The following is a 16,846-nucleotide window of genomic DNA, read 5'->3' on the forward strand; positions in this document are numbered from 1 at the left end:
GTTGTATCATTTATAGTCATAATATAAACACTGAATACTGATCTAACCCAAATTATGACTAAACTGTATTACTAGCATATACTTAAGAGAATCTGACCATCTGTAGTAAAATACCTAAAACTGACATTAAAGCAATTATTTTAGAGACAAAGAGGTAAACATAAAATTCATCAGCCAAGAGATAAAAGTGGTTTCCTTGAAAGAAATAATGGGGAAAGAGGGATGAGGGAATGGCTTATTTGCAAAAGTAAACAAACAAAATCTTTTTAGAGCTATCTGACTTTTTGATATGAATACATCATTTTGATAAAAATTAAAACCAAAAAAAAAGAGAGAAGAGCAAAGTACATAATAATATATACATATAGTATGCTACCATGTGTGCATATGTGTACTAAAGGCACCTGTATGTGCATAAATTTCTCTGGAAGAATTAAAAAGAAAAGAAAAATAGCACCACCTTGGTTGCCTCCAGGGTAGAAAACTGAGTGACTGGGTGACAGGATAATGGGTATTCTTCACTCTATAATACTCTATGTCTTTTGAACCACAAGAATATATTACTTATTCAAAATTTCATACAGATATATCATTATTTATTAAATATTTCTTTACTGATAGACTTCTGCATTGATTCTCAGCTGTGTGTGTGTACACATGTGTGTTTGTAGGTGCATTTGTGAGTGTATATATACACATATTTGGGACAACAAAAAGTTTCAGATATTCAAAACTGTGGGTGTTAGAATTTTGGAGATTATGCCCCCTTATTTTCTATATTCCTTTCTAGACTTTCTGAATTTCTACCATGAGCACATACTAGTTTTATCATCAAGTATTCTGCATGTGTATGTGTATATGTGTGTATAAATCCTAATACTCACAGTTAATATGAAGATGGCCAAAAGACGTTAAATCTCATGAACCTTTTACTATCATATAATCAAATCCCATTACCCAAAGTTAGGAGTTTTTTGGGTGAGATTGGCATTTGAATCAGTGGACTCAGTAGACTGCCCTCCCCAATGTAAGTGGGCATCATCTAATCCTTTGAGGGCCTGAACTGAACAAAAATCAGAAGAATTTGCCCTTTTTTCCTCTGCTCACTATTTGAGCTGAGGCATCTCATCTTCTCCTGCCCTTTAACTGGGATTTATATCTTCAGCTCTACTGGTTAATAGGCCTTCAGACTTGGCCTGAATTAACCACTGGTTTTCCTCGGTCTCCAGCTTTCAGATCACAGACTGTGGGTCTTCTCAGCTCCCATAATCGTGTGACCCAATGCCTCATTTATATATATATATATATATATATATATATATATATATATACACACACACACACACACACACACACACACACACACACACATATATATACACATACATATATATATATATATATATATGGTTGGTTCTATTTCTCTGAAGAATACGAATACACCTGACATTAATATAGACTACATTCTTTACCTATCTACCCTATTCCTCCTCTTAATTACAGCTTTATCAATAGTATCACTTAAATACCTCTAACATATCAGTCCCTATTTAAGGACAGATATTAATTAAGGACAGACCTGTAAAGATAACCTTAATTTTGTGTATCAGAAAAAGCCTAAAATAGATAAAATTTATCACCAACTAATAACTGTCAAGGAATTTTAAATCACCAAAGTAAAATGAAATACCCCAAACCCACTCCAACTCTACTGAAGAAGAATGAATCTCTATAATGGGGTCTTTACTCTCAACAAGTTCCCCCAGGTGAATTAGATATGCATGCCCCCTCATTAAGAATCAGTGGGTCACATTACAATGGCTGAGGGCACTTTGTTGCATGATTAAATGGGTCTCATTCCATACTAGTTAATCAAGTTTCAAAAACTGTACTATGAAAATCCCAAGCCTGATGAGATGAGTTTCAAAACTTTTAAGAAGTTCAGCACCACAAATCACATCAAGATAAATGGCAGTCTGTGAGCCTCTGACACTCTCCCTCAGTTCAAAATGAGTACTCCCCTCTACTATTCGTAAGTTGATTCTGTGCCATGTATATCCTCTCTTACACTTAAACTCTTTGAGAATCAATTCCATATTCCTAACTAGTGATACTTTAGCCCCACCCTACAAAGCCAAAACCTGCAAACATTATGTGCTTAATAAATATTTATTAAATGAATAAGGGTTCCGAGGGGAACTGTTTTGTAGCAAGTAGCAGAAAGGAAATTAGGTCACTTTTCATTCCACTTCCCATCAGCCCCATCACCTCCACCACTACCACTCCCCAACTCGCCCACCCACCCACCACCCCCTCACACACACAAAAACTCAAAAAATAGAATCTGGAAACTAAGAGGACATTTATCCCTTTTTGCCAATTCCTCCCCAATAACGTGGCATGGATTCACCATTCATATAGAAAGGTATTAACTTTCAGAGTAAATGTAATTAAATGTCTTGTAAAATTCACATTTGACTGTCATTTAGGATAGCAACAGCTAACAACATTCTAAAGCCTGGAAACAAAATTATGCAGCAGAATAATCCTCTGGTTAAAGAGGAAACAATAGGGAACATTATAAAACACTGTGGCAGAAGACTACAGGTCGAAATTGGTGGGATGCCGGTAAAACAGCAGCAGGAAAACTATGCTTCTGAGTGCATTTGGAGACACTGAATACAAAAGAGCTAATCTTTCAACTCAAGAAGATAAAGGACTGTAAATTTAAAGAAAAAAGGAAGACTATAAGGACAGAAATCACTGAAATAAAAAACAAAACCAAAAAAAACAAAGAAGATTAAGAAAACCAAAAGTTAGTTCTCCTATGAAAATATTAAAAAGATAAACCTCTGGAAAAACCGATAAAGGAGAGTTGGTGACGTGAATTAACAAAATACATTCTAAAAGCATGAAATAACCACAAACAAAACAGATTTTTTAAAATTATAAAATATTACCAGCTATATATACTAATATATTTGAAAACTCAGAAGAAATGGATGGTCCTAGAAAAATAACAAAATTGGCACAAAGTATACAAAAATTGGAATTAATTGATGATAATTAAAGAAATTTGAGTGGATTAATCAACACCATACACAGAGAAAAAGGAAATCCCACTCTTTTTTCCCACTTTTTATTTGGAAATAATTTCAAACTTTCAGAAGAAATGCCAACATAGCACAAAGAACATCCACAAACCCTTTGCCCATATCAACCTATTGTTAACATTTTGACCCATTGGTTCCATCATTTGCCATTTGCTCCTGGCAAGCACATAGCCCTCCCTCTCTCCCCACTCCATGTAATTTATCTCTAAATATCTTCTGTATGTATTTCTTCAGAATAAGGATCTTCTCTAACACAACCATGCCACAATTATCAACCTCAGTAAATGTTACATTGACACAATAATCTATGTCCCCAGTAGTGTCCTTACAGCATTCCCCCTCTCCCCACCTCAAGTACAGAATCCAGTGTAAGATCATATCCTGCATTTTTCATGTGCCTTCAGCCTCCTTTAACCTGGAATAGTTCTTGGCCTTTACCTTATGTGGCACTGACATTTTGAAGCATATAATCCTTTTATTTTGAAATAATATGGTCCTTTTTTGAGGTTTGTCTGATGTTTCATGACCAGATTCAGGTTATGTATTCCTGGCTGGAAGCCTTCATAAGTGATGTTGTGTCTTTCTCAGGGTATTATATCCAGAAGCATACGATATCCATCTGTTTTGGCGCTTGCAATTCCACTTTTAGGTATTTCTTAAGAGAAATGAAAACTATGTGTACAAAAATGTTCCCTGTAGCTTTTACTCCTAATAGCCAAAAACTGGAAGCAGCCCAGATGTTCAACAGGAGAATGTAAACAAACTATAGTATATTCATACAATGTACTACTTCTCACAATAAAAAGGAATGAATTACTAATGAATGAAAACAAGATAGATAAATCTTGGAAGCATTACACTGAGTGAAAGAAGCCAGACACCAGAATAAATACTGTATAATTCCATTTAAATAAAGTTCCAGAATTAGCAAAACTATCCACGGTGACAGAAATCAAATCACCGGTTGCTTCAGGGAATTCTGTAGAATGGGACATGAAAAAACAGTCTGGAGTGATGGAAATGTTCCGTATCTTGATGGAGTGTGAGTTACACAGATGTATGCATTTGTCAAAACTGATCCAACTATACAGTTGATAACATATGTGCATTTCACTGTATGTAAATTATTTCAATTTAAAAATATAAGCAAAGGGCTTCCCTGGTGGCGCAGTGGTTGAGAGTCCGCCTGCCGAGGCAGGGGCAGGGGACACGGGTTCGTGCCCCGGTCCGGGAAGATCCCGCATGCCGCGGAGCGGCTGGGCCCGTGGGCCATGGCCGCTGAGCCTGCGCGTCCGGAGTCTGTGCTCCGCAACGGGAGAGGCCACAACAGTGAGAGGCCCGTGTACCGCAAAAAAAAAAAAAAAAAAAAAAAAAAAAAAAAAAAAAAAAAAAAAAAATATAAGCAAAAAAGTCAGTATTTTCCTTCCCAGCAATAACAAAATAGAAAATAAACTATTAGCAATAACAAAAATTATAAAATAATTTATAGAAATTAACCTTAAAAATTACACAACCACTTATAGAAAAAAAGTGTTAACTCTAATAATGACCATAAAATGAAGAGACAACTAAATGAAGATCTAATATGTTCATGGATGGAATGCTACTGACAGCAGAGTAAAGACAGCAATTCTCCCCAAAGTAATTCATCACTTAAATATAACTCCTAACAAAATACCTGAAGGGGGACTTCCCTGGTGGTCCAGTGGTTGAGAATCCGCCTTCCAATGCAGGAGATGCGGGTTCAATCCCTGGTTGGGGAACTAAGATCCTACATGCCACGGGGCAACTAAGCCCGCATGCTGCAGCGAAAGATCCTGCGTGCTGCAACTAAGACCCGACACAGCCAAAAAAAAAAAAAAAAAAGGACAACAAAAAAACCTGAAGGATCCTTACTGTATGGGACAGGAAACTACTCAACACTCTGTAATAACCCATATGGGAAAAGAATCTGAAAAAGAATAGATATATGTATATGTATAACTGAATCACTTTGCTGTACACCTGAAACTAACACAACATTGTAAATCTACTATACTCCAATATAAAATAAAAATTAAAAGAAAATCCTAAAGACAAAAACAAACAAACAAAAAAACCTGACGGATCCTAATGTTCTAAATATGATATGGAAAAACCGGTCTAAGAATAACTATATTAACAAAAAAAGCAAAGACAAGTGTTTCACCTTGCCAGATAATTAAGATTTACTACAAAACCACCCTAATTCATCTATAGTACTGGGAGCGCAGAAGACAAGCAACTGGAACAAATACTCCCAAATGCATTTGTTGGCATAAAGTCTCTCATTAGAAGCAGCCTGCACACAAAGGGCTCAATAAATACCCATTGAATGAATGAATAAATGAGATCAGGCCTTCCTGAGGCATCTGCCACATCATTAACTACGTAGAATTCACTTAATGATGATTCTAGTAACTAAAACAAGCTTCTAAAAGTGTTCAGTGGGAAAAAGTAGGAAAAAGAATGAGATTAATAGCATTATACCCTGTATGTAAATTTTAAAACATATAAACAAAACATTATTTTGGAAGAAAACACAAATATATGAAGTAAATACATGAAGGTCGACTGGAAAAACACATCAAATATACTCTAGGGTAAATGCCTAACATGGAGGAGATAGTGAAGATGAAGATAGAAGATAAAAAGAGTAATGGTGTAAAATGGAGGAAAAAGGGGGACCCATACAGAAGGTGGCATAAACAGAGTATGATCAATCCAATCCTAAATATCTGATGTCTCTAGAAGAAAACAGTCTTCTTTTTTAGTGTGCCAGGCAGTTTAGATTAAAATATTAATCTAACTTTTACAAATAAACTAAAGCTCAGAAGTTAACTGGCCCAATGTCACTCAATTTGTGACTACAAATCTAGACCTACCTCTCCAAAGCCTACGATCTTTCTCTAGTGCTACATTTCTTATTTAATACTCTCTGATCAATAGATAAATGAAAAGAAAGGTGAGAAAATAACACTAATCCACTCCCTTAAGAACTGATGATGTTAGTCATGGCTAGTTACAGCAGACCATAAAAATATAAGAACTATTAGAAGGGAGGGGCAATATTTACCTCTTGATTTAGAAAGCAGCCACAAGAGATAAATATAAAGCTTTGTAGTGTAGTGGCTAGGGCATGGACTTCAGAGTCAAAAGACCCAAGTGTTAATCCCAGGTGTATTCTCTTGAACAAATTACAAAACCTGTATGTCTCCACTGTAAAATGGGAAAATGAAATAATGCATGTGCAATGCTTAGCCTGGCATAGAATATGCACTCAAATGTTAGCAGTTGTTATCAGCTACTATCCTTATCTTCTTTCATTTATCAAATTCCAGAGTAGTGTAAACAGTTGTCCCTAGGTATCTTAGTTCCAGGACCCCCTGCAGATAGCAAAATCCACAGATGCTCAAGTCCCTTGCAGTAGGCCCTCAGTATCCCTCCTCAAATCGAAATGGGTTGAGTGGTTTGAAACATACAAGTGTGAGGCTACTCCAGCTTCCTGTATCCCTTCTGGCTGCGAAACAAATGTGTACGAGCTCACACTTACCACTCTCCAAATACCTTCTATTTCCACTCACAAAAACTTATCAACACTCACAAAAACTTACCAATCACCTCTCTCTTTTGAAAACAAGGCCCTTTTCTCAACTTTCAAGCTTTTCAGGCTATCTGAGACTTTTATATTGCTGACCATTCAAATGACCTCCTTAAACCTCTTTCCACCTTCCCTAGTTTCCGCTCTCAGAGCTTTACTTTGCTTGTCACCTTTGCTTGTTCTAAGTACCTGCAGAAACTCCATGTTCAAAGGTTCTGTTTCAAAAATGATCCCCTCTATGAGGACAGCTCCAGCCCAATCTCATTTTCACTGAAGTCTGCATTTAAGTGCCTATATAACGTTTCCACTAGGATATTCTACTCGCCTCAACTAACATCTCCTTCTCCTTTAAGACTCTTTGCAACTCTTCCAGTTCTTTTTTAACACCTCCAATTCCTCTAGTTTCCCAAGTTAAAAGAAAAAAAATTAACTCCTCTTCTCTCTTTGAACTTTACTTCACAGATTCATCATTTTAGACCCTAGAATTTATTCTCTCAACCACAGTAGGCTCCAAGAAAGCAGCCACTTTTTCTGTTTTGTCCACCAGAATCTTGCACAGAAGGCAGCACATAGAAAAGCCTCAGTAAACATCTCTTGACATTGAGATGGACAACAGAAAGGTGGTGTTGAAGACCAAGAGCTGGTAAGAGGCAAACTAAAATCCAGTTCTTCTGAATCATAGCCCAATGCTGTTTCTACTGTACTGCATTGCCAACTTGCCAACCTATCACCAAACCAGATCATTTACTTCCTCAAAATCTCTGCTCAATGAACCCTCTTCATTTCTACTGCCAAGTTAAGTGCTTGTTATGAAAAACTTCAACTATTCCAATTACTTTTCATTTAGTATTCATCCCTCCAGCCTTTCTCCTGTAACACAATGATGTCAAAATAACACTCTCCAAACACCACTTCTCTTGCTGGATCTTTACTGCCTTACTCCTTGGTTTAGCTTGCAAAACCCATCACAATTTCCAGAATACACTCAGCCCTCCGCATCCACGGGTTCCACATCTGGGTAGAGGGAGGGTTGAGTGTACTACGCCATTTTACATAACAGACTTGAGCATCCAAGGTTGGGTCCTGGAACCAATCCTCCACGGATACCAAGGGATGACTTTAGCTTTTATTTTCTACTCAGGCTTGTCTGCTTACTATCACTTCCACCCATATCAAGTACATCGTCTCTTTTACTCATAACCTTTCTCATTTCTCCTGACAATTAAGTACTATCTGCCCACTGCAGGCAGGCAAGCAGACACACACACACAAACTAGGGAAAGGCCACTATTCATATTAGCAGCACCAGTGTATCTTATTTCAGTTCATGAAGCACCTGTATTCCACAGAAGTAAGGTATATGAACCACACATGTCATTTCTCTTAAAACCAAGTCTTCCTTGACAACTCCAGTCCAGTTTTTTCCCATTTTTAAGAAACTACTAAACAATTCAGCTCTTTGTATTGTTCACTAATGTTCAAATCAGATATCTTAGAATGTTAAAAGTGCAAAAGAAAAATCTCAGAATTCATTTAATTTAGCAGTAATGACTGGAATGCACAAAAGAGTATCCCAAACTTAACCAAATCTCCAAGGTAAGTGCCGTAGGATGTATTTTTTTTAAAAGCTTCATGAATAATTCTATTATTCATTCCTTGTAGAGCCAATCCAGTCAGCCCCATTTTTTTAGATAAGAAAATTGACAAACAAAGAAAAGGTAGAGAAACTTGCCTAAGGCCACCTCCCAGCCTACAGGCAGCAGAGAGTAGTGGTTAAGAGCACAGGCTCAGACTCAGGCTACTTAAATTCCAGCTCACTGCTTACTGAGAATTTAGGCAAGTTGGTTAATTTCTTTGTACCCTTCTTAATCTCTTTAAAATGGTGTGTCTATCTCAAAAGAGTTTAATTAGGACAAAATGAGTTAGTGTATATAAAGCACTTAGAACAGAATTAAGTGCCCAGAAAAGCTGCTCAACATCACTAATTATTAGAGAAATGCAAATCAAAACTCCAATGAGGTATCACCTCACACCAGTTAGAATGGGCATCATCAGAAAATCTACAAACAACAAATGCTGGAGAGGGTGTGGAGAAAAGGGAACTCTCTTGCACTGCTAGTGGGAATGTAAACTGATACAGCCAGTATGGAGAATGGTATGGAGGTTCCTTAAAAAACTAAAAATAGAATTACCATACGACCCAGCAATCCCACTACTGGGCATATACCCAGAGAAAACCATAATTCAAAAAGACAGATGCACCCCAATGTTCACTGCAGCACAATTAACAACAGCCAGGTCATGGGAGCAACCTAAATGCCCATGGACAGACGAATGGATAAAGAAGATGTGGTACATATATACAACAGGATATTACTTAGCCATAAAGAGAAACGAAATTGGCTCATTTGTAGAGACGTGGATGGATCTGGAGACTGTCATACAGAGCGAAGTAAGTCAGAAAGAGAAAAACAAATATCGTATATTAACACATATATGTGGAACCTAGAAAAATGGTACAGATGAACCAGTTTGCAGGGCAGAAATAGAGACACAGATGTAGAGAACAAACGTATGGACACCAAGGGGGAAAGTGGCCACGGGTGGGGGTGGTGGTGGTGGGATGAATTGGGCGATTGGGATTGACATGTATATACTGATGTGTATAAAATGGATGACTAATAAGAACCTGCTGTACAAAAAATTTAAAAAAAGAAATAAGTGCCCAATAAATGTTCACTGTTAATACTGGAAATGAAGGACTACAGCCAAGCTCTAACTTAGTTTCATGCCCTTTCCACTACACCAGTACCTACCTATATTTTGACAAGCAGCTTGTATACTCCTGAGGGCAGAGCTCAAGTCTCCTGCTTCTTCAGCCACCCCCACCACACCAAATACATTGTTGGCAACACAGTAATATTGATATTTTGAACAGATGTATGGATTCCTACTTCTGAACTCTGATACCTCAGCCTAGGATCCTACTTCTGCCAAAGTATCCAGGATGAATGAATAATAAGAACTTACAAAATAGGGCTTACTGTGAGCAGAGCACTGTTTTAAGCACTTTACACATTTTCTCCTGTTATCGAGTTCAAATACTCCATAACAAGAAGTATAGGGCTTCCCTGGTGGCGCAGTGGTTGAGAGTCCGCCTGCCGATGCAGGGGACACGGGTTCGTGCCCCGGTCCGGGAGGATCCCACATGCCGCTGAGCGGCTGGGCCCGTGAGCCATGGCCGCTGAGCCTGCGCGTCCGGACGGGAGAGGCCACAACAGTGAGAGGCCCGCGTACCGCAAAAAAAAAAAAATTAAAAAAAAAAAAAAATATATATATATATATAAATATATAAAACAAGCTTAGTACTTATGAGCCATGTTAATGCTACAAAACATTTTCTACCAAAGCTAGGTGTTACTTTTACGGAAAATATAAAATAATTTTAACTAATGATTCATTACAAAAACAAAGTCCTAAAATAAAACCAAATTTTCTTTCAAAAAACTTCGGCATTTATGAAACTAGTCTATCGCAAAGGACTGACATTCCTATACTACAAATATTCAAAAGCAATTTCCATTCCCTTGAAACAGGTACAATTTTATTTTTTGAATCTACTTTAAAATATGGTCTTGAAAACAAAACAGGTAACATACACCTGGCACTAAAGTACAATCTGCAACATGTACGTTTCCAACAAAGAGTATTTAGTTTCTTACTAAAGTATTTTAAACATATAAATGTTTCTACCTAATAAAATGTTTGTGGATATCTATCCACAAGATATTGTGGATATCTATCAACTCTCTCCTAGTGTGACTGCCACTTTAGGGCTCCCTGTCTCTAAAGTCTGTCCTTTCCAATCCACTCTATCCCCCTAGTGATCTAACTAAAAGATCAATCTGACCTCACTCTCCGGTTTCTCCTATTTAAACTAGTTCACTGGCTCATCCTCTCAGTCAGGTTAAAATCAGAGTTCACCTGCACAATAATCAAGTCCCTTCAAAACCTGGCTCTAACCTCCCTTCCCATCTCCCTCCACCAACAGGAATCTTTCCTCTGCCTGAAACAAAATTCTCCCAACTCGAACTAGCCATTCTGCAAAGCATTTTATGGATGAGAACTGAGGCTCATAGAAATAATCTGTTGGAGGACACACAGCTAGTGATAGACCGTTATCTAGAATACAAAGTCTTCCCTCCGAGTTTCTAAAGACCTTTTAAACTATTTTTGGTACCTATTTGTCAAATGTATGAGAATTGTTTGAATGTCAGGCTCTTCTCATTAGCTCTATATATGAGCTTCTCCAAGATGATCCTTTCGGGTTCAGGAAGAAAAAAATAGATTTTTTTAGTCTTAAAAAATAAATTAAACCACGCTGCTGGGGGATGCTGATAATGGAGGAAGCCGTGCACGTGTGGGTGCAGAGAGCAAGTACTAAAGGTAATCTCTGTACCTTCCGCTCAATTCTGCCATGAACCTAAAACTGCTCTAAAAAATAAAGGCTATTTTTTAATTAATTTAGCTTTATCAAGATTAATAGATGGATTCACACTTGATCTGAAGGTCAGCTGGCCATAACAGCAGAGACTACATAGTCAGAAACCTGAGGAAAGTACAGAAGTTCCACAAACAGTGGGCTTTACTTCCAGCACATTGTGAGGCACTGCAATTTATGTGTGCTCAATGAAGTCAATTTCGGGATTATATTATTTAGTTTTAACTAAACTGACTCTCACAACATGGAGAAGTAGCTTTGAAAAAATTCCTGCAAAGATAATAATAATGCAAGCACAAGCCAACAAGAAAAGAGCAGCACTAAGCACAAGCTATTATTCATCCACATTCTGATGTAAAATAATCTAGTCAGTCAATCACACACCTCTCACCAAACTACTACTTTTTAAATAAGAACAAAAAGGTCTGTTAACTTAAAGTATTAGACTTTATTTTCTTTCTCACCTTTCTTAATCATCTAATTTGTGTAATTTATTATGTATACCAATATGCTATTAGTATACTAATATACTAATACCATATTTACACATGTATAAATCTTATAAACAATTAATTACATATTAAAGGTGCATGCACAATGCTTTTCTGATGGGGGGAATACAAAAAAATTTGAATATCCACCACTTAAGGCACTGACCAAGTCTTTTTTTTTTCCCTCTTTAAGGTGGTCATCAATCTTCCTAGTTTGCCAGGACCAAGGCGGGTATGCTAGGCTGCATAATGGCCCCTCCAGAGATGTCTGAGTCCTAATTCCTGAATATGTTGCCTTACATGGTAAAAAGGTCTTTGCAGAAGTGATTAAATTAAGGAATTTGAGATGGGGAGATAATCCTGGATTGTCTGGGTGGGCCCAGTGTAATCACAAGAGTCCTTGTAAAAGGAGGCAGGAGGATCTGTCATTAGTAGATGTGAAGACTGAAGCAAGAGGTTGCAATAATCCGAGGAAGGAGCCACAGAATATAAGCAGCCCCTAGAAGCTGAAAAAGTCAAGAAGCAGACTCTTCCCTTAGAGTCTCAAGAAGGAACCAGGCCTGCTGACACCTTGACTTTAGCCCAGTTAAGACTTATTTTGGACTTCTGACCCCCAAAACTGTAAGATAATAAATGTGTGTTGTTTTAAGTCACTAAATTTTTGGTAACTTGTTACAGCAGCAATAGGAAACTAACATAGGTGATTCCTGGGACTTAGGACTTTCACTGCTAAAACCAGGTTAAGTTGGTCACCCTATTTTCACATTTTCAATGACCATAACAACATCTGGTACTTAATGAACATGAGAAAAACTTTTGTTGAATGACTTTATGATGAAACATATAGATAATGTACCCTTACTATTTTACAAAGATCTACCATATATGTTATCTCATGTTATCCTCCTAACAACCCTGTGGGGTGTGAATGAATTAGTTTTCCCACTTTTAGGATATAAGGACTAAGGTTCAAAGAAATTACAAAACATGTCCAAGGATGCAGATCTAGTAAGTGATGGAGCCCTATCTACAATATAGGTTTCCTGACCTACAGTCAAAGGATTACAGCAGTCAGGATCCCATGAATCAGGAGGCCTAGGTTCAAATCCAAGCTCCAAAACTTAATAGCTGCTTTACCTTAGTCAAGTTATTTAACTTCTCTACTTCTTAATTATAAAATGTAAAAGTAAATTATCAATAATACTAATAGGGTTATTGTGAAGATTTAAGGTGCTAAAATGTGCAAAGTACACACCACAGGTTTGTAAGAGATAGTTGACAATAAATAATAGCTATCATAATTATTCTTGCCACAGCTATAGTACATTTATGCCTAAAATACTCTACTATTTGATAAAGAATCACATGAAGTATGCAAAAGGAAAAAATAGCAACCAGAATGAATAATAAGAAGGATAGGATGAGCCTTTTGTGAAAGTAATCTAAGGTTAGGACTCCAGGCTGGAAAGACAAAAGGAGAGGGGAGACATAAGCAAGGCTATAAATATGTGACAGTATAAATAAAGTGACTGAAAAATTCAGTAATATTGGTAGGATGAGGAGTTTAGAAACTTACAAACTATAGAGTATTGTAGTATAAACACATAGCACTCATAAATCTACAAAATGGTACGGCTTAAAAAAGAAATGGATCACAAAATCTTGGAACACTTTATAAATGACAGAAACAAAAATGACTCTTTGCAAAACTTGTCAAACCCTACATGGGCATTAGGCTAAGGCAGAATGGAGATGTTGAGAAATGACCTAACAGACCATCTTGTAGCAAGAGTTAGATCTCCAGCTGAGTCAGTGACATAATTTCATTATTCCAATTTCCCAAGGAAGAACAGCCTCAAAAGACACAACATACCCTTTGCCAATCACACCACACACCACTTCTCTTCCCTGATGTCATCATCACCCTTCCAAAAAATTCTCAAGCCTTAATATCCTATAATGCCTTTCCACGGCCTCAGTAAAGAACAATTAAAATATCTTAAAATTTGGCAGCAAAAACAAATCTCAAAAAAAACCCAACTGTTTCTTAAACAAAAGTTTCTTAAACTTTGCACTATTTACTTAATCCCTCAACATCCATTTTTCACTGTGAAAGTCAATAAACTTTACAGAACTTAATGACTATTATTTTCAGTACTAGGCTAACTGATTTTTTTTTTTCCCCTAACAGGTAATGATCTCCTCACTACTTCCAATGAATAAAGTTGAGAAACCATATTGAGGTCAGCTTAAGCAAAAGACAGCCCGAAATTAAACAAAGTAATAGAAGCTTGGTTAATTTAAATCTGCAAATGATTTTAAAAACCACACTGTAATGCTTGATTTCACTGCCACCAGCCAATTAATTTTTTAAAAATCATGTTTAAGGGTAGAAACTTGCAACTGGTAGATAAGTTAGTCCTGGAGATCACAGTATAGTGAGTACAGAACAACACTATTGTATTATAATTATCAACTTGCTAAGAGACCAGATCTTAATTATTCCCACCACAAAAAGAAATGATTATATGATGTGATAGAGATGCTAACTATTGCTACAATGGTAACCATATTACATTATGTAAATGCATCAAATCAACATGTTGTACACCTGAAATTTACACAATGTTATATGTCAAGTATATTTCAACTAAAAAAAAAAATCAGAGATCCTGGTGTGTTTTAAACCTGAATGAAAAGTGTAACCTCTTTGCTCTCTCAACCATTTCATAAAGTGATGAAGAATAACATGGCCTAAAGATGGGCAAGATTAAGTAGAAAGAGGAAAGAAAAAACATATATAACCTACAAACAACTAAACAGCCCCCAGAAAGAAGCGGATATGAACACAAGGTTTCCGTATCTCAGGTACAAATTTAAATTTAAAATGAGGTGAGTGGACTCATCTCCTACATGCACTTCTTGGTAACCAACATGATACTAAAAAGTAGGTGAGATAACACTGGTCTCATTAAAGGGTTCGGAATGAACGTCAAGAGGCCAAATTTTTTGTTCTCTAAAACGTCTATCAACCTGCCAATCAAAATTCTTCAGCCAGGCAAGTGTTTTCTTTCTTCTTATTTACATAATATTTTCTGTGAGCAACAACTCTACAACTTCAGTGTCTTTGGAATCCATTAGGCACCCACATAAATGAAAAAAATTGTTGGTGTTTTGCAGAAATAAGCTAAACAAGAAACAGTTTATCTAGATTCTAATATAACGGCAAATAACTTTGACTGAAGAAGCATCTTTACAGTCAGCAAATGTCACACATCTCCGAAGAAACTCCCTCGGAGGGCAGAATGGATTTTCCAAGTACAGTGGTAGCGATCCTTTGACTGACAAGCTTTCTCTTCTCCTTCAAAAAACCCCAAATGTGCCAGGGACTAACAGAAACTCCACAAACTTATAGACAAAGCACTCTTCCCGCCTTCAAAATGCAGGACTTATCCTTCCATTACTACGGGACATTATCCAAGCCACACTACCAGAAACCCCTGTACGCACTATACCCTAAGACACTGTCTGCTAAACAGCTTCTTATCATCTACCCCTTGAAAAAGTGCTTCATAACGCCTCCCAAAAGTCTCCAAGAACAGCAACCCCAAGTGTACCCGAGGCCAAAGACTAGGAGGGAAAGGTCCAGGAGAACCAGTGTTCGTACATTAGTCACCTTCACGACAAGTCACGTTTTTAAAATCGCCTGTCGGGAACACATCACATCCGACATACCTTATGCCCTTCCCATACCATGAAAACAAGTGGCTGCTACTAAACCCGAGCAACTTACCCAGCCTCTATCTGAACACTTCCCACACACAACCCACCATCACCAAGGGCCAGGGTAACCGGGTACAAAGGCACCCAGGCGCCTCCCTCTCCCACTTAAGTCTCTGTAAATTCCAAAACGCGCCACGAAAACCTCCGCAGAGAGGGCTGCCAGGCCAGCCCGCCGAGGAGTCACGGAGTAATCGGTTTGTCGTTTCATAGGAGCCTTGGAGACCCGCACCCTAAAAGCCGGGATGATTTGGGGGTGTGACCTGGGCCGCTCCCTGCCCCTCTCTCCCTTCATGGAAAACTCCCGTGTGGTCGCGGCTACTCACCAGACCAGGGAACACAGAGAGAGGAAGGAGACTAGGGCCAAGGCCCGCCGGTACTTCTTCATCTTTTCCTCCTTCTTCCCCCTGCCAGAAGGCGGCACATCCTCTCGGCAGCTGCTACTGCCGAGGCCAAGATGGAGGAGCCGGAGCAGGAGAGCGAGGATGAGACCGAGAGTCCGAAGGGCTGCGGCGCTGGAGGAGCGGCTCCTAAGCGGCGCGCGCGCTGGCCGCTCTCTCCCAGGGGCCCACAGCGGCGCCGACGGGTGCGCTTCACAGGAGGCTTCCGGGAATCGCCGTTGCTGCCGCGGCCGCCGGCTCGTCCGCGCCCGCCTCCTCCAGCCGCCGCCGCCGCCGCTGCCCCATATCCCCCCCGCCCTCCCCGGTTCTCGCTCCGTGCTGCCGGCGACCAACGGCCGCTGCGTACTAGCCTCTCAACAACCAATCACCGGCGGGGCCGCGACACCTCATACACCGCTGAGCTGGAAGAAGACGCGTCACCCACGTCCAGCGGCGCTCGCACGCCCCACTAGCCTCTGCGCGGGCCACGCCCCCTCCGACGTCTCAGGCGTCTGAGCCAGAGGGAGGAGGGCACAAAGCGAGAGAGGCGGGGGTGGCCACCGCCCCGCCCATCTCAAGTCCCGCCCACTTCAGGAAGTCCAAGAGGAGCCTCGTGACCCTCAGCCTTCTTCGTACGATGGCCCGCCCTCTAGCCCAGGGCGCGCCGTGTCCGTGCAAGGGCCCTTGGGAGCTGTAGTTTTCTCTCCGGAACCCTTCCCTTTCCCTTTCCCTGTCCTTCCCAGGATCACTGTTTTGATGAAGAGGTCTGTGGTTTCGCTTCTCACTGCAAGACTGGCCAGCTTTGGAATTGTTACATCCAGTTTTCCTTTTTTGACCACAGTTTGTGGGAAGGCCTAGAACGACGGTGGGGGAAAAGCTATACTAATAAAATTTAAAAGACGTTTTCCGGGTGTCAGTGGGCCGGGCCCATCGAGCTAGGTGCTGATTGGTTAGCGGAAAGG

At 39.2% G+C, this 16,846-nt stretch overlaps 1 protein-coding gene across 5 annotated transcripts in view; it reads right to left on the reverse strand.

The window, feature by feature from the left end:
- The window catches only part of SUCO (SUN domain containing ossification factor), a gene marked incomplete at both ends in the record, with an annotated part of 72,796 nt that extends 56,889 nt beyond the window's left edge, over positions 1 to 15,907 (reverse strand). For 4 of the 5 annotated variants that reach the window (XM_079697417.1, XM_079697413.1, XM_079697415.1 and 1 more), the window contains one exon: positions 15,831 to 15,892. In XM_079697417.1, coding sequence (XP_079553543.1) covers positions 15,831 to 15,892 — 62 coding nt within the window. Of the gene's footprint in view, positions 1 to 15,830 lie in introns of all 5 variants that reach the window. The other variant, XM_079697416.1, reaches the window with a different exon arrangement.
- Positions 15,908 to 16,846: the final 939 nt, after the last annotated feature.

This window comes from Hyperoodon ampullatus (genome assembly GCF_949752795.1).
Source record: "Hyperoodon ampullatus genome assembly, chromosome: 2".
Taxonomy (NCBI): domain Eukaryota; kingdom Metazoa; phylum Chordata; class Mammalia; order Artiodactyla; family Ziphiidae; genus Hyperoodon; species Hyperoodon ampullatus.